Raw genomic sequence first — 18,280 nt, 5'->3', positions numbered from 1 at the left:
CACTACTCATTCTCAATTCTCGACTTTCAAACTCTCAGTTATGAACAGTCATGAAAACTAGTCTTCAGAAAAGAAAAACCCAAAAAAACCCCAAAAAGAAAACGAAAAAAACCAAATGAATATCGCAAACATTCGCGTACGTCCACTAAATTGGACATACACGAATATTAGGAACTATGCTCCCAGATATACATATGATCCAACTACCTCAACTGGTTTATGAGAGAGGATTAGGTGACATTTACTCCTAACTTGAGACGATGTATGAAAGATAAGGACTTTAGTTTTCGCTAGATTCACTATCAGTCCTCGTTGTGTGCAAAAGTCATCTAGGGCATTAAGGTGCTTTTGTAGGTTGTGTTCAGACTCCGAGAGCAAGATGATGTCGTCTGTGTAGAGTAAGAGACGAACTTGCGTACCCCCAATGGCTACTCCGTTGCCTCCCGTACAAGCAATAAAATCAGTGATCTCATCAATGTAGATCCCAAAAAGAGTTGGTGATAGGGGGCAACCCTGTTTTACACCAATGGTGTTGGTGAAGCAATCGGATAGGCCACCTAGGCATCTTACGCACCCATAAACGTGCTCATACAGAGCATAGATGACCCAGATCATGTCATTACGCCATGACAAATGTGTAGGGATACTTCAAGGTAGCAATGAGCATGATTTCAGCTCAAACTGAACTGAACCATTAAGCCATGGTTTAACGGTTTAAAGGTTTATTGGTTAACTTTTCTTTTACATTATTGGTTTATTTATTTAATAGTTTAATTAATGGGTTTTTTATTTAATTAATTTAACATAAATGTTTATTTAATGTAATGGCTCAATTAAAGTTTCTTTTATTGATTTAATAAATTTGTATTTAATTTAATGTATTTTTGTTTAATTAGTTTGAGTTATGTTGAGCGGCAAGCTCAACCGGAGCCGGATCGGCTGAATAAGCCGGAGCCGGTAAGCGAGACGGATCGGGCGAAACGGATCGGTATGACGGTGAGCAACCGAACCGGCAAGCAGTTGAGGCCGGGTGCAATCCGTAACCGGTAGTCCAATCGGAAGCCTAGTACAGGATAGACTACTAGGTAGCTATAGTCTCGTAGTAAGTGTCAGATGCTCGTGTGAGCATTGAAGTACATGGTACTTCTGTCAGTCCCAAGAGGACTTGTATAAATAGTGCTACTTAGCACAGTGTATATACAGAGTCTTGATATAATTTTGAAATTACGTTCTGCTCTCTCTGTCTCTCTCTCTCTCTCTCTCTCTCTCTCTGTGTTGTTCTCTGTTTTACGCTTCCGCAAACACTTACGTTTACATGGTATCAGAGCGCGAGGGTTGAGAACCTCTGCTGCAGACATTTACTCTTGAGAAGAAAACCCTAACAAGTCGAAAACAGACACAGTAGAAGACATGGATAGAGGCATGGCTACGTCGCTCCTGGTGGAGAAGCTCGACAGGAGCAACTACGCATCCTGGTCTTACAAGATGCACCAGTACCTGCTTGGACATGGGTACTGGAGTTATGTCGAAGGAGTGAATGATGTGGCGCCAAACACGACACACAAGGACTTCCCGGTATGGGAACAGGCGGCAAGCAGGGTGATGTACTGCTTCGCGTCCAGTGTTGGCGATCAGCTGCTCAGCCACATCCGTGACGCTAAGACACCGAAGGATGCTTGGGGGAACCTGAAAAAGGTTTTCGCCGCAAGCACCACTACCCGGAAGCTACAACTCAGACAGGAGTTGAGCAATGTTCGACAGAAGAACATGTCCGTGGCAGACTACACGGGCCGGATAAAGGAGATCTGCGACTCGCTCGCCTCTATCAATGTTACCGTAGAGGAAGACGAGATGGTGCAGGTATGTCTCGGAGGCCTGGCGTCCAAGTTCGGAGCGTTCCGGACTACGGTGTGTACAAGGGAGAATACCCCCTCATTTTTCGACTTACAGTCGATGCTCCTTGTAGAGGAGAACCACGCTGGTGCATCTACCAGTGCATCCCCGGACAACCGAATGCTGTACACGGGAACGGATCGGTTCCGTGGGCGTGGTGGAAGAGGTGGGTCGACACGCAATGGAGGCAGCCGGCAAGAGCAGGAACGGAGGCACTATGAGCGTGCCGACAGTAGTTCCGGGACTTCCACAAGCAGGGGGAGTCAAGGCGGTGCCGGAGGCCGGCAAGACAAATCCGCTACGGAATGCTGGTACTGTGGCAAAAAAGGCCACAGGGAAAGCGAGTGCTAGAGAAAGCATGCCGATTCGGACAAATCCGGATCCGGCAAGACCGGTAAGGATGGCCGGCAAAACTCGCACTACGCAAACGGATCAGGAGGATCCGGAACCGGAAAGGCCGGTAAGGGGCCAGCCTTGGTGATGAATCACAAGGCAAACTCAATGAAGAAGACCACTTCCAAAACGGAGGAAGTGTGGTATGTTGATTCCGGCGCGTCGAACCACATGACGAGCCACAAAGAGTGGTTCTCCTTTCTGGAGAAACCAGATCAACCAGGAGTAGTCGAAACCGGAGACGACACTCCTCACCCAATCGTGCACGTCGGAGAAGTCCCTCTAAGCCACGTCGGACAGAAAGGGAAGCTGATGAACGTATTACACGTTCTGACAATCACGAAGAACCTGGTGTCCGTCGGAAAGATTGTCGACCAGGGGATGCAGGTGCGGTTTACGCACCTCGGGTGCTTCATTGAGGATGAGGGCGAAGTCATAGCGCAAGGGCGCAAAGACGGGAGGATGTTTATCCTCGACACCAATGACTTTGGCACCGCTCTGTTCGCGAAACGACAGAAGGTCGAGTCGGACATCGACCTGTGGCACAAGCGGATAGGCCACGTCAACTACCGGAGGCTTCAAGACCTGCAAACGAAACAATTCGTTTCGATTTGCCGAAGTTCAGCGGCCGGAGAGCCGAAATCTGTGAAGCCTGCCAACTTGGGAAGCAACACCGGCTTCCATTCCCCACCGAACGGAACCGGAGCCGTAACAAGCTCGATCTCATCCATTCGGATGTGTGGGAACCGGCACAAAGTGTAAGCCTTGGCGGGAGCCGATACTTCGTCTCCTTCATCAACGACTATACTCGACATACTTGGATCTACCTCATTGAGCGGAAGAGCGAAGTCTTCGACTGTTTCCGGAGCCTCCAGAAGATGGTGGAACGGGAATCGGAGAGGAAGATCAAATGCCTTCGGTCGGATGGCGGAAAGGAATATTTTTCCGGCCAATTCACTAGTTATCTGCAGCAGAAGGGAATTCGGCGAGAGTTCAGCTGCAGATACACACCGGAGCAAAACGGTGTGGCCGAAAGGAAGAACCGGACACTCGTCGAAGCGGCAAGGGCAATGCTGGAGGAAAAGAGCATGCCCCGGTTCTACTGGGCGGAGGCGGTTCAGACGGCCGTCTACATACAAAACCGCATTGCTGACAAGGTGTCAGCTCATGAGCTGTATTTCGGGCGCAAGCTGAACTTAAGACACCTTCGGATATTCGGCAGCATAGCGTATGTGCATGTGCCGGATCAGAAGCGGAGAAAGCTGGATGCAAAATCGGAAAAATGCATCCTAGTCGGCTATGCTCAAGAGCAAAAGGGGTATAAGTGCTATAACCCCGGACGAAGGAAGTCCGAGTTAGCCGGGATGTCGAGTTCAATGAATCGGCATCCTGGTACTCCGTACCGACTCCGACTTCCGATCCCGACCCACTGCACTGGCCTGAATCAGCCCTGGCAGAGGATGATGAAGCCGGGACTCAAGATGAGAGTCCAGAATTGTTACGGTTGAGTGGACCGAACGAGCGACTGAGTCGGTTGGACCAGTCGGATGAAGAGACGGCAAGTGGTGGAGACTCTGCCGTGCTCTCCCCGCGCAAGGAACCGAGGAAACGGTTCACGCGCAAAGAGAAGGGGAAGAGGAAGATGCCGGAATTCAAAATCGGCAACGATGAGTCGGATCGGTGCGTATCCGACTCCAGAAAGGAGAAAGGCAGATCTTCGGCAACGAAGACCGAACTGGCCAAGAAGGGCCTCAAATCAGGTGACGGTGCGTTGCGCCGATCAACCCGTCAGAAGGATCCCGTCATGTGGTACGGGTACAATGAATACCTGGTGCATCATTATGTGTACATGACTAAGGTGACAGAAGTGCGTGAGCCGGAGAGTTACGCAGAAACGGCAAAGGACGCAAATTGGCGTGCCGCTATGGACGAAGAAATACGGGCACTCGATGCCAACGAAACTTGGGACCTAGTTGATCCTCCCCATCACTGTAAACCGATCGGATGCAAGTGGGTGTACAAGGTCAAGTACAACGCCGACGGTTCTGTTAACCGGTACAAAGCCCGGTTAGTGGCGAAGGGATACGCGCAGACCCACAGAATCGACTACGACAAGTCCTTCGCTCTTGTGGCGAAGATGACGACGGTTCGTGTGGTACTGGCGGTTGCTGCAGCAAGGGGGTGGCATCTTCACCAGATGGATGTGAAGAACGCCTTCCTTCAAGGAGAGCTTGAAGAAGAAGTCTTTATGACTCAGCCCCCCGGATTTCAATCGGAGATGAACAAGTCGACAGTATGCCGACTGAAGAAGTCGCTTTACGGCTTGAAGCAAGCCCCCCGAGCCTGGAACGCGAAGATCACGCACCGGTTGCGTAAGCTGGGGTTTGTTGTCTCTAAGTCGGACTCTTCGTTGTTCATCCGGCAAGGCTCTGACGGTCCGGTATGTATACTCTTGTATGTGGATGATTTAGTCATCACCGGACCGGGTCTTCCCGAAATCAACCGCGTCAAGTCCCAGTTGTCGGACGCATTTGAAATGAAGGACCTGGGGGACCTTCATTATTTTCTTGGGATCGAAGTGATCCGGACCCCCGACGGCATATTGCTCTCACAACGACATTACGTCTTGAATATGCTGTATAAGTTCAGCATGACGGATTGCCGACCTGTCTCCACACCCCTGGACCGGAACCAGAAGCTCCATCCCCACTCCGGACCGGCGTGCAATGAGAAACGGTTCCGACAGGTTTTCGGAAGCCTGATCTACTTGACCATCACCCGACCCGACATCAGCTATCCGGTCGGCATGGTAAGTCAGTTCATGCAGAAGCTGTTGGGATTACGGTCCCTCCGGATGGGATGGTCAGATGTCCGGGAATCGGGAATGAAGACCCGAATGAGGAGTACCCGGTATCGGAACCGGATGATGAAGACCCGGTTTCGGATCCGGATGATGAAGACCCCGGCTACGGAGCCGGATGACGAATGTACCCGGAGAGAGATCCGGATGCGGGGACATATTTGTGAATATGTTTGCCAAGGGCCCTCGAGGCTATATTTTGTAAATAGCCCGAAAGTCATATGTGTATAAATATGACTTAGGGCAAACAGTTTTGTAGTTGTTGCTCATTTTTCTGTTTTCCACTTAGAGGGAGCGAAGTGAGAGCAGCCGAGAGAGAGAGTGAGAGAGAGAGAAAGGAAGAGGTCGACGCCTCTGTGTAATACCGCCGCCTGTGGCGAGGACAGCGAGCTCAAGGTCGTCGCCTTGCAGCTCGCCATTGTACATTCCCTGCGTATAGTGATAGTTGGAGTCTTGCACTCCCGTGGTTTTTCCCGTCTAGGGTTTTCCACGCTAAACCCTGTGCATTCGAGTCTCTCTCTGTGTTTTCGATTTACTGCTGCATTGATTCGTGTTTCCTCGGTTGTGGCCGAGAGGGGAAGGTTTTGAAAGCGTCAATTTCTAACAATCTGGTATCAGAGCGACTGTAGTGCAGAAAATGGAAGGCGGCAGCAGCGGGCAGCCGGGGATGATGGTGCTGAATGCGCAGAACTACGCCGACTGGAAGATAAAGTTGGAGGATCTGCTCATTGTTCGGGACCTGTATGAACCGATCGACAGGTCGGAAATACCCAAGGGGGTACTTGAGACGGAATGGAGGCTTCTGAACCGGAAAGCCGTTGCAACCATTCGGCAATACGTCGACGTGAGCGTTCTACAACATGTGGCGAACGACACCAACGCATATGAGATGTGGCAGAAGTTGTCGGGCCTCTACGAGAGGAAGAATGCGTTGAACCGGACCTCCCTGATGAGGAAGATAGTGAACCTCAAGTACCGGGACGGCGAGAGTATGGGGGAACACGTAAGCACGTTCATGGGATTCGTGAACCAGCTTGCGGCGATCAAGTTCCCGTTGGAGGATGCAATGCAAGCCATCATGCTGATGTGTACATTGCCGGAAAGCTGGGAGAACTTGGTGGTGACTCTCAGCACCTCCTGCACCGAAGATAACTTGTCCCTACAAACGGTAAAGACAAGCATTTTGAACGAAGAAGCGCGTCGGAGAGATAAAGAACCGGCCTCCGATCCGAAGATGCTGCTTACCGAATCGGATCGGGGAAGACAACGGAACCGGAGTCCGCAAAGACGGGAGAAGTCGGGGACCCGGTCGCAGTCAAGAGGAAGGCCCACATGCTTCCACTGTGGGAAGCCAGGGCACTTCCGAAAGAATTGTCGGCATTACCGAAAAGACAACGGAGCCGACGACACTGATTCGAAGAAGTCTTCGGAACGGAACGGTGCTTACCGGGGAGCCACGGACCGGAATGGTTCGGATCGGCGAGGGCAGGACCGGAAAGGAACGACGGCACTCGCGGAAAGTGAAGAGGAGATCATGCTCATCACCGAAGAAGGTGAACTAAACATTGCCGGCGATGAGACTACCTGGGTGGTCGATTCCGGAGCGTCGTTCCACCTGACCCCGGAAAGAAGATACTTCTCATCCTACACAGCCGGTGAGCATGGCTGTGTTCGGATGGGAAATGAAGGTACGTGCCGGATTGCCGGCATAGGAGACGTGTGGTTGACAACCTCGACCGGATGCAAAATGTTGCTGAAGGATGTCCGACACGTTCCGGAGGTTCGATTGAACCTGATTTCGGCCGGGAGGCTAGACGATGAAGGCTACACATGTAGCATCCGGAACTACGTAATGAAGTTCAGCAAGGGGAGCCTGATAGTGGCTCGGGCCCGGAAAGTCAACACACTGTACCTTATGAATGCCTGGTTGTGTCCGGAGGAGTTGAACGTGGCAGCCGACATTGCCGGTGAGCTGTGGCACAAGAGACTGTGCCACATGAGTGAGAAGGGGATGAAGAGGCTTGCAGAAGACAACCTTATTCCAGTGAAGCATGTGCACCTGGAGAAGTGCACCGATTGCCTGGCCGGTAAGCAAAACCGAACCTCCTTCCACTGAAGGCCACCGACGAGACGTAGCGCACCATTGGAGTTGGTGCACACTGACGTGTGTCAAGTAGAAACGAAGTCACATGGCGGAGCCCAGTACTTCGTGACATTCATTGATGACCACAGCCGAAAGCTGTGGACGGCACCGTTGAAGACAAAGGACCAAGTGTTGTGCGTCTTCAAAGAACTCCACGCGAGAGTGGAAAGGGAATCCGGCAAGAAGCTGAAAGCGATACGAGCGGATAACGGAGGGGAATACCGGGGGCAGTTCGAGGAGTACTGTCGCTCGAAGGGAATCCGGCTCGAGTTTACTGTGCCGAAGACGCCGAAACTGAACGGGCTGGGCGAGAGGATGAACCGGACCATAATGGAGAGGGTCCGGAGTATGTTGGCGCATGCGAAATTACCCAAGGGGTTTTGGGCTGAGGCAATGTCGACGGCGACATACGTGATAAACAGATCACCCTCAGTACCTTTGGACGGAGACACGCCGCAGAGAGTGTGGACCGGTAGGGAAGTATCCTACCGGCATCTGAAGGTGTTCGGGTGTCTCGCATATGTGCATGTGGCAAAGGACCGGAGAGGAAAGCTAGATCCAAAGACCCGGCCATGCATATTCCTCGGTTACGGCGATGACGAGTTCGGCTACCGAGTATGGGACCCGGTCGACAAAAAGATATTCCGGAGTCGTGATATCATCTTCATGGAGGACAAGACACTCGCCGACTGGGAGTCGGAGAAGAAGATGAAGAGCTCCAAGTCGACCGGTGAGGATCAACTCTACGAGGAGCAGTCCCGACCGGCAAGGGACCGGTTAGCACTCGAGGATCCGGCCGAAGACGGTGAAGAAACAGAACCGGCCGAGGAAGATGAAACTGATACCGGAACCGGCCCCGATCCCGAAATGGATTCGGATGAAGAGGAAACGGAGGAGCCGGTTACCGAAGCTCCGGAACGGAGATATCCTCTAAGAGAGAGAAGGCCCCCCCGGAGATTTCCGGAACCAGAGCACGTGCTGCTAACCGACGAGGGGGAGCCGGAGAGTTTTGAAGAAGCAAAGCTTGACACCCATAGCCGCAGGTGGTTAAGTGCCATGCAAGAGGAGATGGATTCCCTACATGAGAACCACACATATGAACTTGTGGAGTTGCCGAAAGGAAAGCGGGCACTTCGAAACAAGTGGGTGTTCAAGCTGAAACCGGGAGATGCCGGAAACCCCCCAAGATACAAAGCCAGGATCGTGGTGAAGGGGTTCCAGCAGAAGAAGGGCGTCGACTTCGACGAGATATTTGCCCCGGTAGTGAAGATGACCTCCATCCGGACGGTGCTGAGCATAGCGGCAAGCATGGACCTCGAGGTAGAACAGATGGACGTGAAGACGGCATTCCTTCACGGTGACCTCGAAGAAGAGATCTACATGCAGCAACCGGAAGGATTCGAGAAGAAAGGGAAGGAGCACCTGGTATGCCGGTTGAAGAAGAGCCTTTACGGACTGAAGCAGGCTCCCCGGAAATGGTACCGGAAGTTCGACTCTTTCATGACCGACGAAGGGTACCACAAAACGCAGTCCGATCACTGCGTGTTTGTGAAGAAGTTCGAAGGAGGAGACTTTCTAATACTCCTCCTGTACGTGGACGACATGTTGATCGTCCGACGGGACCAGGTCAAGATACGGATGCTGAAGAAAGCGCTTCACCGAACCTTCTCAATGAAGGACCTGGGTCCGGCGAGGCAAATACTAGGGATGCACATCATCCGGGACCGGAAGAAGAAGCAGTTGTGGCTGTCACAGGAGAAGTACGTGACAAAGGTGCTTCACCGGTTCAACATGTCGGAAGCAAGACCGGTCGGGTCAACCCTCCCGGCAAACTGCAAGTTGTCCAGCAAGCAAAGCCCCAAGACAAAGGCTGAGAAGGAGGACATGATGAAAGTACCATATGCCTCTGCCATCAGAAGCTTGATGTACGCAATGGTGTGTACAAGACCGGACATAGGATATGCAGTCGGAGTGGTGAGCCGGTACATGAGCAATCCCGGCAAAGAGCACTGGAACGCGGCCAAGTGGATACTCCGATACCTGAAGGGCACGGCAAACGTGTGCCTCCGATTCGGCTCCGGTAAGCCCGAACTCGACGGCTTTACCGATTCGGATATGTCGGCTGATGCAGATACCAGCCGGTCCACATCAGGGTATGTGATGACGTATGCAGGGGGAGCTGTTTCGTGGCAGTCGAGGCTGCAGAAGACGGTTGCGTTGTCAACCACGGAGGCGGAGTACATGGCGGCTGTTGAAGCCGGCAAGGAAATAATATGGATGAAGGACTTCATTAGAGAGCTCGGTATCCGGCAGGAGGAGTACCGACTCTACTGCGACAGTCAGAGTGCCATCCACCTTGCGAAGAACGCGGCCTATCACTCCCGGACGAAGCACATCCAGCGAAGATATCATTGGATCCGGGAAAGGATAGAAGACCAGGAGTTCGTGCTGACAAAGATCCACACGGACGAGAACGGGTCAGATATGCTGACCAAAGTGCTCACACCCGACAAGCTGGAAGCGTGCCGGAAGAGGGTCGGACTGGAAAGACATCCCATGCCGAAGTGAAGGGGGAGTTTGTTGGGATTACGGTTCCTCCGGATGGGATGGTCAGATGTCCGGGAATCGGGAATGAAGACCCGAATGAGGAGTACCCGGTATCGGAACCGGATGATGAAGACCCGGTTTCGGATCCGGATGATGAAGACCCCGGCTACGGAGCCGGATGACGAATGTACCCGGAGAGAGATCCGGATGCGGGGACATATTTGTGAATATGTTTGCCAAGGGCCCTCGAGGCTATATTTTGTAAATAGCCCGAAAGTCATATGTGTATAAATATGACTTAGGGCAAACAGTTTTGTAGTTGTTGCTCATTTTTCTGTTTTCCACTTAGAGGGAGCGAAGTGAGAGCAGCCGAGAGAGAGAGTGAGAGAGAGAGAAAGGAAGAGGTTGACGCCTCTGTGTAATACCGCCGCCTGTGGCGAGGACAGCGAGCTCAAGGTCGTCGCCTTGCAGCTCGCCATTGTACATTCCCTGCGTATAGTGATAGTTGGAGTCTTGCACTCCCGTGGTTTTTCCCGTCTAGGGTTTTCCACGCTAAACCCTGTGCATTCGAGTCTCTCTCTGTGTTTTCGATTTACTGCTGCATTGATTCGTGTTTCCTCGGTTGTGGCCGAGAGGGGAAGGTTTTGAAAGCGTCAATTTCTAACAGAAGCCGACCGTGGAGCACCTTCAGTGCGCGCAACGAATATTACAGTATGTCAGCAGCACTAAGGACCGGGGTCTGCTATATCGGCGAGGTATACCCGAAGAGCTTGTCGGTTACACAGATGCTAACTGGGCCGGCGATGCGTTTGATCGTCGCTCCACTTCCGGATACATGTTCTCAATAGGTAGCGCGGCCGTTGCGTGGAGCAGCAAGAAGCAGCCCACAGTGGCTTTGTCAAGCACTGAGGCTGAGTACCGGGCTGCTACCATTGCCACTTGTGAAGCCATCTGGCTTCGGCGACTGCTGTGAGACTTGCGAATCGAGGTACCGACCCCGATCCCGATTTACTGCGATAACATGAGCAGCCTGCAGCTCGCCAGGAACCCTGTGTTCCATGCTCACACAAAGCACATTGAGGTGCACTACCACTTCGTGCGTGAGCGGGTCCTGAGCGGTGAAGTTTACCTACGGTATGTTCATACGGATCGGCAAGTTGCCGACATCTTCACCAAGCTGCTCGGATCGGACAAGTTGCAGCACTTTACCGACATGCTTGGCATTCAGCATCTCGACGTGCCGCACTTAAGGGGGAGAAGCAAGGGCAAAGTCTCTACCGAAACGGGCAAAGGCCAAAAACAAACTGTTGAACCCGTCGGTAAGAGGAGAGCCAGAAGAAGAGGAGACAAGAAGATGAAGGAAGTCGACACATCCGAATAGGTCGGAACAAGCGGCTGTGAAGAAGAGTTGTGCACTCAGGAAGAGAAGTGCATGTTGTGCGGAGGTCATCACGACGGTACTGACCATGATACAGAGTCGAATGAAGAATTCGATTTTGGTTCACCGGCTGAAGAAGCCGAGGGAAGCATGGAGAAGGCCAAGACTCGGAAGTGGTCCGATGTGGTGAGAGGCCTGAAGCCGGAAGTCGAATCGGAGTGTACCGATTCGGACAAGAGCTGGAACGAGTCGGAGATAGCTTACTCGGATCAACAAATGGATCCGGATGAGTCGGATCGACTGAAGGCCAAGGGGACACGGACACAGCGGAAGTCGATGCCATTGTGGGAGAACCGACGGATCGGCAAGCGCCGGAGTCACAGCAACGTGAGTGCTGAGATGGGCCTATTGAACAGACATGTCGACCGAGAGGGTCGAGGCGCGCAGAACCAAAGGGGTCGCGGCAAACGGGACCGGACCGAACGAGGAGCGCGAGCAAGGCGGAGTGACGCCAGGAGAAGTCGGTTGGAAGAACCGACTGCCACAGAGGTCGACACTACGACCCCACCTCAGGTTGAGCTTGAGGGGGAGTGTTGAGCGGCAAGCTCAACCGAAGCCGGATCGGCTGAATAAGCCGGAGCCGGTAAGCGAGACGGATCGGGCGAAACGGATCGGTATGACGGTGAGCAACCGAACCGGCAAGCAGTTGAGGCCGGGTGCAATCCGTAACCGGTAGTCCAATCGGAAGCCTAGTACAGGATAGACTACTAGGTAGCTATAGTCTCGTAGTAAGTGTCAGATGCTCGTGTGAGCATTGAAGTACATGGTACTTCTGTCAGTCCCAAGAGGACTTGTATAAATAGTGCTACTTAGCACAGTGTATATACAGAGTCTTGATATAATTTTGAAATTACGTTCTGCTCTCTCTCTCTCTCTCTCTCTCTCTCTCTCTCTCTCTCTCTCTCTCTCTCTCTCTCTCTCTCTCTGTGTGTGTTGTTCTCTGTTTTACGCTTCCGCAAACACTTACGTTTACAAGTTAAATGGCTAGGTTTAATTTTTTTATTAAATGGTTCGGTTTGGTTTCAACTTTTCGCTAAACGATTTGGGTTTAAATGGTTTGGTTTAAATACTTGAGAGTTCATAAATGGTTCATAAATGAGTGTGATATTCGAACTCGTGGACTTGTTCAAGATAAAACATGCATATTTGACAAGCCACCTCATGGATGCCCCATTTCATATCGAAGAGAGTGCGAGCTAATGCCCATGGAAACAACGAGATGGATGGCAAACAAGTTGGGATATCATGTATATGGAACTTTAGTTTTCTCATTTGAATAACAAGATGGTTTTGTAGTTTGGTACAATACACTACATGCCATATAATGTGTGAAACATGAGCCTGCATATAACTCCCAAGCCATGATACATTTGTGAGAAACCTTATTTAATTGAGGAATCTATTTGGCCATCATGAAGCATGTGTAATGTATCCCAACTTCAAGTAAATTGTATCCATATGGAATGGGATATTTTTGCTTTTGTGTATATTTTGGACTTTAATACTTGCTTACCAAGCAAATTGAGGAAGTCTATCTAAGTTTTATTTTTATTTTTATCGTAAGCATGTACTCCACAAAGCAAGGTTTGATGGGGATAGGCTCAATAGGGCATGGCTCGACTAGGGTACATTATTTGATTGAAAGCCTCCAACCTAACTTTGGGGCTTTGGTCATATGGTAGGGATTAGACAACATTTCGAACAAGGTTTGTGAAAGAAGGTAAGTTCTCATATCCCAGATGGGTTGTGCTTGATTAGTTGCAGAGGTTCAAGGATGATGGGGTTGTGGAGTGAGATTGTGACATTTAGAACTACCTCTTCCGGTGTGATTACCCAAATGTTTATTAGCATCTTTTGCCCACCAAAACACGTTAGTGAATTAAGGAAAAGAAAGAGTGAAACTTGCTACATAATAAAAAGAGTACCCATTATAATTGGCTACATCTTCCATGAACTTGAGCATACCGATTTATAAACTATCAAGCGTTCATGCAATTAATTATCCAAGCAACTATAGAGACATTTTAGCACCCTCTTTGATGGGAGCTAAGAACCTCGTTGTCAAACCAGAGAGGGTCCATGGGGCAGTTTCATGGGTGATCTCACCATAAACAATATGATCACCACCATCAAAGGAAACCTCCAAGAAGGGAGAAGGGGTTGTGTGTTTGCAACTAGGAAACCTCCAAGAGAGAGGCCACATACAAAGAATTTTGGGACTTCTCTATAGCAGGAGTGACATCATAATAGAGGCTTGGAGGAGGTAAACAAAAAGAGATGTCTTTAAGTACATACCCACCGACACATGATCCTTCGGGAAAAGTAGCCCAAACCCGAGAAGACCATCTAGGCCATAAACATCAACAATGATGAAGAAAATGGGCAAAGAAGGCATAGAGATCCATACGGTGATGACAATAGGACAAGAAGGCACAAAGATCCATAATCCCTTCTTGGAGATGTTGTCAGCTACATAATCACATATTCAATCAATCGTTTATTAGCTTAGAATTTGGGGTATATCTAACTTATATAGGTTTTTGTTACAAATTTCATGTGATGTTGCTAGTGAGTTGCATCCATTCAAATAAACTATTGGTTGCATTGCAATCGTTGCACCTATTGGTTCTACAATCAACTTTTTGATGTCAAACATTGCCCCATAGGCTCTATCAGACTGTCTTTATAAGAATTTAACTCGGGTGAGGTAATGTTGTGCAACACATTGACCTAGATTATGACGTGATCCTTAGTTGCTTACAATTGGTGATTTTCCAACTAGAGCCATGTCGTGTCAATGCTTCTTTGAACTCTCTTGAAATAAGCTCAAAACTTCATCTCGTTATTACACACATGACAAACATGGAAGGAGGTGTATCATCTAAGGTCTTTAGTTAGTGAAAGTGAAGCACCACGATGTGGAAATTCAAATTGCTAATGAATTGATTATTTGCTTTTAATTCTTCTCTTTTTCCCATTTATATCGAGAGCTTTCTAAAACATTTTTTAGAAGAGGTAGTTCATCATCGTGTATTATGCATGTCATGGATTTGATTAATAAGGTATGTCATGATGTTTCCATCTTGATTAACATTGATAACAAACCCAAATTAATCAACTACATTCATATATCCAATTTCGTAAACTACGAATCATTCACACCTTAACTATTTGTGTTAACCCATTACAATTATAACCATGCAAGCAGTAAGCTCAATGCAATATATTATATGACATCACAAAAACCTATCTCAAATGAACTATGTCAAGATGTTAACATATGACTATGACCAAATGTGATCATGTCAAGAAAGTACAAGCTTTCTTTTAGATTTGGGGTGGATTAGGCTCTTAGTTTTGGAAGTCCAAAATATATAGTTCACAACCTATTTATACTCATTAATCAAAATGCAACAACTTTATTTGATTATTGAAAGCATAAAGCTTATATTGTGGTCCAAATTTGTGTCGGTTCTATTTTTGCATTAGAATGAAAAGATATTCCTCGGATCTGACAAAAAGTAGTGGGGTGTGCAATACAAAGCATAAATATCTTGGCAAAATGTAACTTAACGGACATGAAATTAGACGAAAGGCAAATCAATACGTAAAGACAATACGTAATATACTCGAATGCATTGGCAAACATTCTTTTCCATACTAATGCAAACAAATGTGTTTGTTATCAAAACATTCTTATGTTTTTTTTGTACACTTTTTACCTATAATCGAATGACTGAAACATTCTCAAATGTTAATGCACGCATGGTTCACACTATGCCTAAAGATAGCTCAAGTGGTGAAAGTTATTCACTTAAACAATAAGGACATTGAATTGAAATGGTAAGGGTAATAAAAGGAATAAATGGCGCAATAGCCTAAACTTTTCTTCTTCAAATGCCATGAGGTTTTTTGCTATTTCCTTGGGGAGCCCCAAAGAGAAGCTATATTTTCTAAGGCATCCCCTGTTTCCCAATTATATATGTTATTGGAGCAATCATCAATCACTTCATAATCTTTTTCTTTATCTCCTTTAGGGCAAGCGTATTTTGAGGAAAAAAGATAGCTCAAAGGGATTCGAGGAAATAAAGAAAAACGTAGAGGTATTTTTGAGTTTTACTCTATATTCTATGTTATGAAAGTTCACCCCTTGAATGTAGTGATGCCCCACAATACTAGAAGTTCATATTTAGTTTAGATCTAAATTTCAACAAACACATTAAAAATGATATATAAGATTGCAATTAGAAACAGGAATTAACATTAACATTAATATTTTTGCTCATATCATTAAATCTCATGTTAACATGTTACACTCTTATTTGATAGTAGTCAAAATGATTATCCATACCCATCATAAGATGATATTAGGTCTTAGAGAAATTCGCATTGTACTTGGATACAAAAGCTTTGGATTGACCCTTATCCCAGGCTTCCTTGGAGAAGCATTACTCCTCAGATATGGACGCATTAAATGCATCCTGAGAAATGTATGAAAGACAAGCAAAAGCGAACACGATTAATTTCATGATCCCAATCTTTATATTCTCATTATTGGAAAAACAAGAAGATATTATCATAACAAATTACCTCATTGAGTTGCGCCTCTCAAAGAAACGTACTAACGATGCCTTTCGAGCATGAGGTAAAGTTCCTGGATTATAAGCAAGCATATTAGTACACCATACATACATATACAAAGCTATATATATATATATATACACACACACACACACACATACATACATACATATATTAGGGTGAAACATTACCAAAGTGCCCCTAACTTTTTGGATATTTATCAAAGTATGCCTCAATCCTCAAAACTTACTAGCTTAATTATTGAGTTGATATTTTATGGAATGCCCTCAATTTGCCCCCAAGAATACACTCTAGAAACAAACAACATTGGGGATCGAGAGGCATGATATATGTAAATAAATACGTTACCTTCAAGTACCATCTTTGACCGAGGAGATGAACTTGCACATGGTCTAGTTGGTTTTGGTGCAAGGCATTCAGTCTCATGCTTAATGTTCACTTGTGTAGAGCTTTCACTAACTTTGACACCACCAATATAATGGTTATCGATGTGGCCATTCACGGGAACATTATGTTTTGAATTCTCTTCCTTTCGCAATGTTTTCATGGCAAAAGGGTCCATCGCTGCGAGTGGTTTACTTACCTTTTTAGACCATCTATTCTCATCAATTGCCATATCTATAATTTCTTGTGCCTGCAAAACAATATAGTTTTATTGCCCTCGCAAGTACAAAGGGTTGCTAGTGTGCACCAAATATTGTCAATCACCACAAAATGTAGCACCAAATGACACGAGAGAACATAGTGTCACAATTCCCTCGCACACTGTTGCATACAACTTCACCATCATATATTAAATGCAAGAAATAAATAGAAAACAATCACAAAACATGTATACAACATGCATACCTTGCTAATAGGCACATCATCATACACACTGACTTCCCCGGCATAAAATATAGTCATTTGTCCACAATTTTTCTCAGGATAGGGATCAAAAGTATTTCTAGAAAACCACATTGAGAGAGCACTCAGTCATAACACTATGGGAATTCCGCGAGTGTGTCACCATGATGAGTTAGAAGAACAACTCATAAGTATACACATTTCACTTATTATTAGTTAAATTAATGGATGAATTGATTACTCGATGAACTCGTACCTTGGAATACCGCTTGTTAATGGAGTCATTGTCCGCATTGGAAAACACGATGCATTTGTTACGCATATATGTCTATCACCACTCCCCTCCATGAATCTTTCATCGAGGTTCGGGGTTCCAAAAGCCAAGACTTGTTGCGAAGCATCACCTTCATTGCGTATACGAAAGTTTGCTTCTGATAAGAGAGTGCAAGGTTGTGTCAATTGATGAGGAGGGGCAAAAGCAGATAAGACTAATGCACGAGTGCTATAAGATCAATTAAGTTCACTATATCAAGCAATTATACCAACCAATGTAAGGCATTAGATAACGACAACATTTCATTAAGATTACCTAATATCAGCCGATGATCTCGAGGGTGGTCTCGCGACATCTAGAGGGACACTAAAATGTGCATTGAAGGCCTATGGATACAAAATTCCACCCCACATTTTGAGCCTAGGAACACTATAAAATCATACCCAAGAGCGTGTATACATCGGTACATACATATATATAACATCGGCCATCTACTACGACTATGAAGGGTGGTAGTGTTTGAAAACACCCAAGGGCATCAATTGAGAATATGATATTTGAGGCTATACATGTATGCAGATATGGATGGTGTTATTAGGGTTAACCCCCCCCCTTCAAATCCAGCCTCCCCTTTTCTATTGTTAAAATCCATGTATCCTATCAAACCCTAACCCACACACAACAAGAAAAGACCTTCTCCTTTTCTTTCATCTCCTCATGTATATGTGCATACTGGGGATTTAATTTTTGTTTCTAAATTTATAAGTGGAGAAGCTATGGAAGCAGCAGCAAAAAAAAAAAAAAGGAGAAGAATTTATTCCAAACATAAATCGGATTTACCTCTGGAAGATGACAAATCTTTGTTGTTTCCATTATAATTGTTTCTCAGGAAGCTGTTATTGTTAGTACTACTGCAATCTGCAGGGGAAAAGGAGCTATTACTCTGATTGATTCCAACAGAAATTGGATGATTACTATTATTAGTATTGTTGCAAAGGCTAATGAGAAGGTCACGAGTGACCACCATTTTTGTTTTTTTTTCCTTTTGGGGAATAAATCAAATGAATAAACAGGAAGTAAGAAGAAGAAGAAGGATGAAACAGAGGAGGAAGGAAGGAAAAATGAAGAGGGAAGGGATGGAGGTCATATTTGTAATTTATAACAAATAAAGATTTTTTCACTTCATTCCATGAAGAGAGAGAAATTTTTAATTACAAGAACAATACCCCTCCAATTCCCTATCCCTATTGTCTCTCTCTTCTTCTGTGGTTCCATCACTTCTTC

General features: G+C 47.0%; 1 protein-coding gene across 2 annotated transcripts; it reads right to left on the bottom strand.

Moving 5' to 3' along the window:
- Positions 1-15,518: 15,518 nt before the first annotated feature.
- Positions 15,519-18,070, bottom strand: LOC147867093 (protein TIFY 6A-like). 2 transcript variants are annotated; one of them, XM_087314841.1, is made up of 6 exons: positions 17,837-18,070; positions 16,979-17,126; positions 16,726-16,822; positions 16,225-16,510; positions 15,865-15,928; positions 15,519-15,755 (listed from the first exon to the last, which is right to left on the bottom strand). In XM_087314841.1, the coding sequence occupies exons 1-6, from the start codon at positions 18,021-18,023 to the stop codon at positions 15,629-15,631; spliced, it is 909 nt and encodes a 302-aa protein (XP_087170967.1). In that variant the 5' UTR covers positions 18,024-18,070; the 3' UTR covers positions 15,519-15,628. The 2 variants fall into 2 exon arrangements, with proteins under 2 accessions (XP_087170967.1, XP_087170966.1); XM_087314840.1 differs by having other exon boundaries at positions 16,979-17,153; positions 17,837-18,069.
- Positions 18,071-18,280: the final 210 nt, after the last annotated feature.

The sequence above is a fragment of the Azolla caroliniana genome, unplaced genomic scaffold (assembly GCF_043228905.1).
Source record: "Azolla caroliniana isolate FFs.n. ecotype wild unplaced genomic scaffold, voAzoCaro1.0.p SCAF_2, whole genome shotgun sequence".
Lineage (NCBI taxonomy): Eukaryota > Viridiplantae > Streptophyta > Polypodiopsida > Salviniales > Salviniaceae > Azolla > Azolla caroliniana.
Note: the sequence above shows the minus strand (reverse complement) of the source record. Positions and strands in the feature narration are given on the sequence as shown.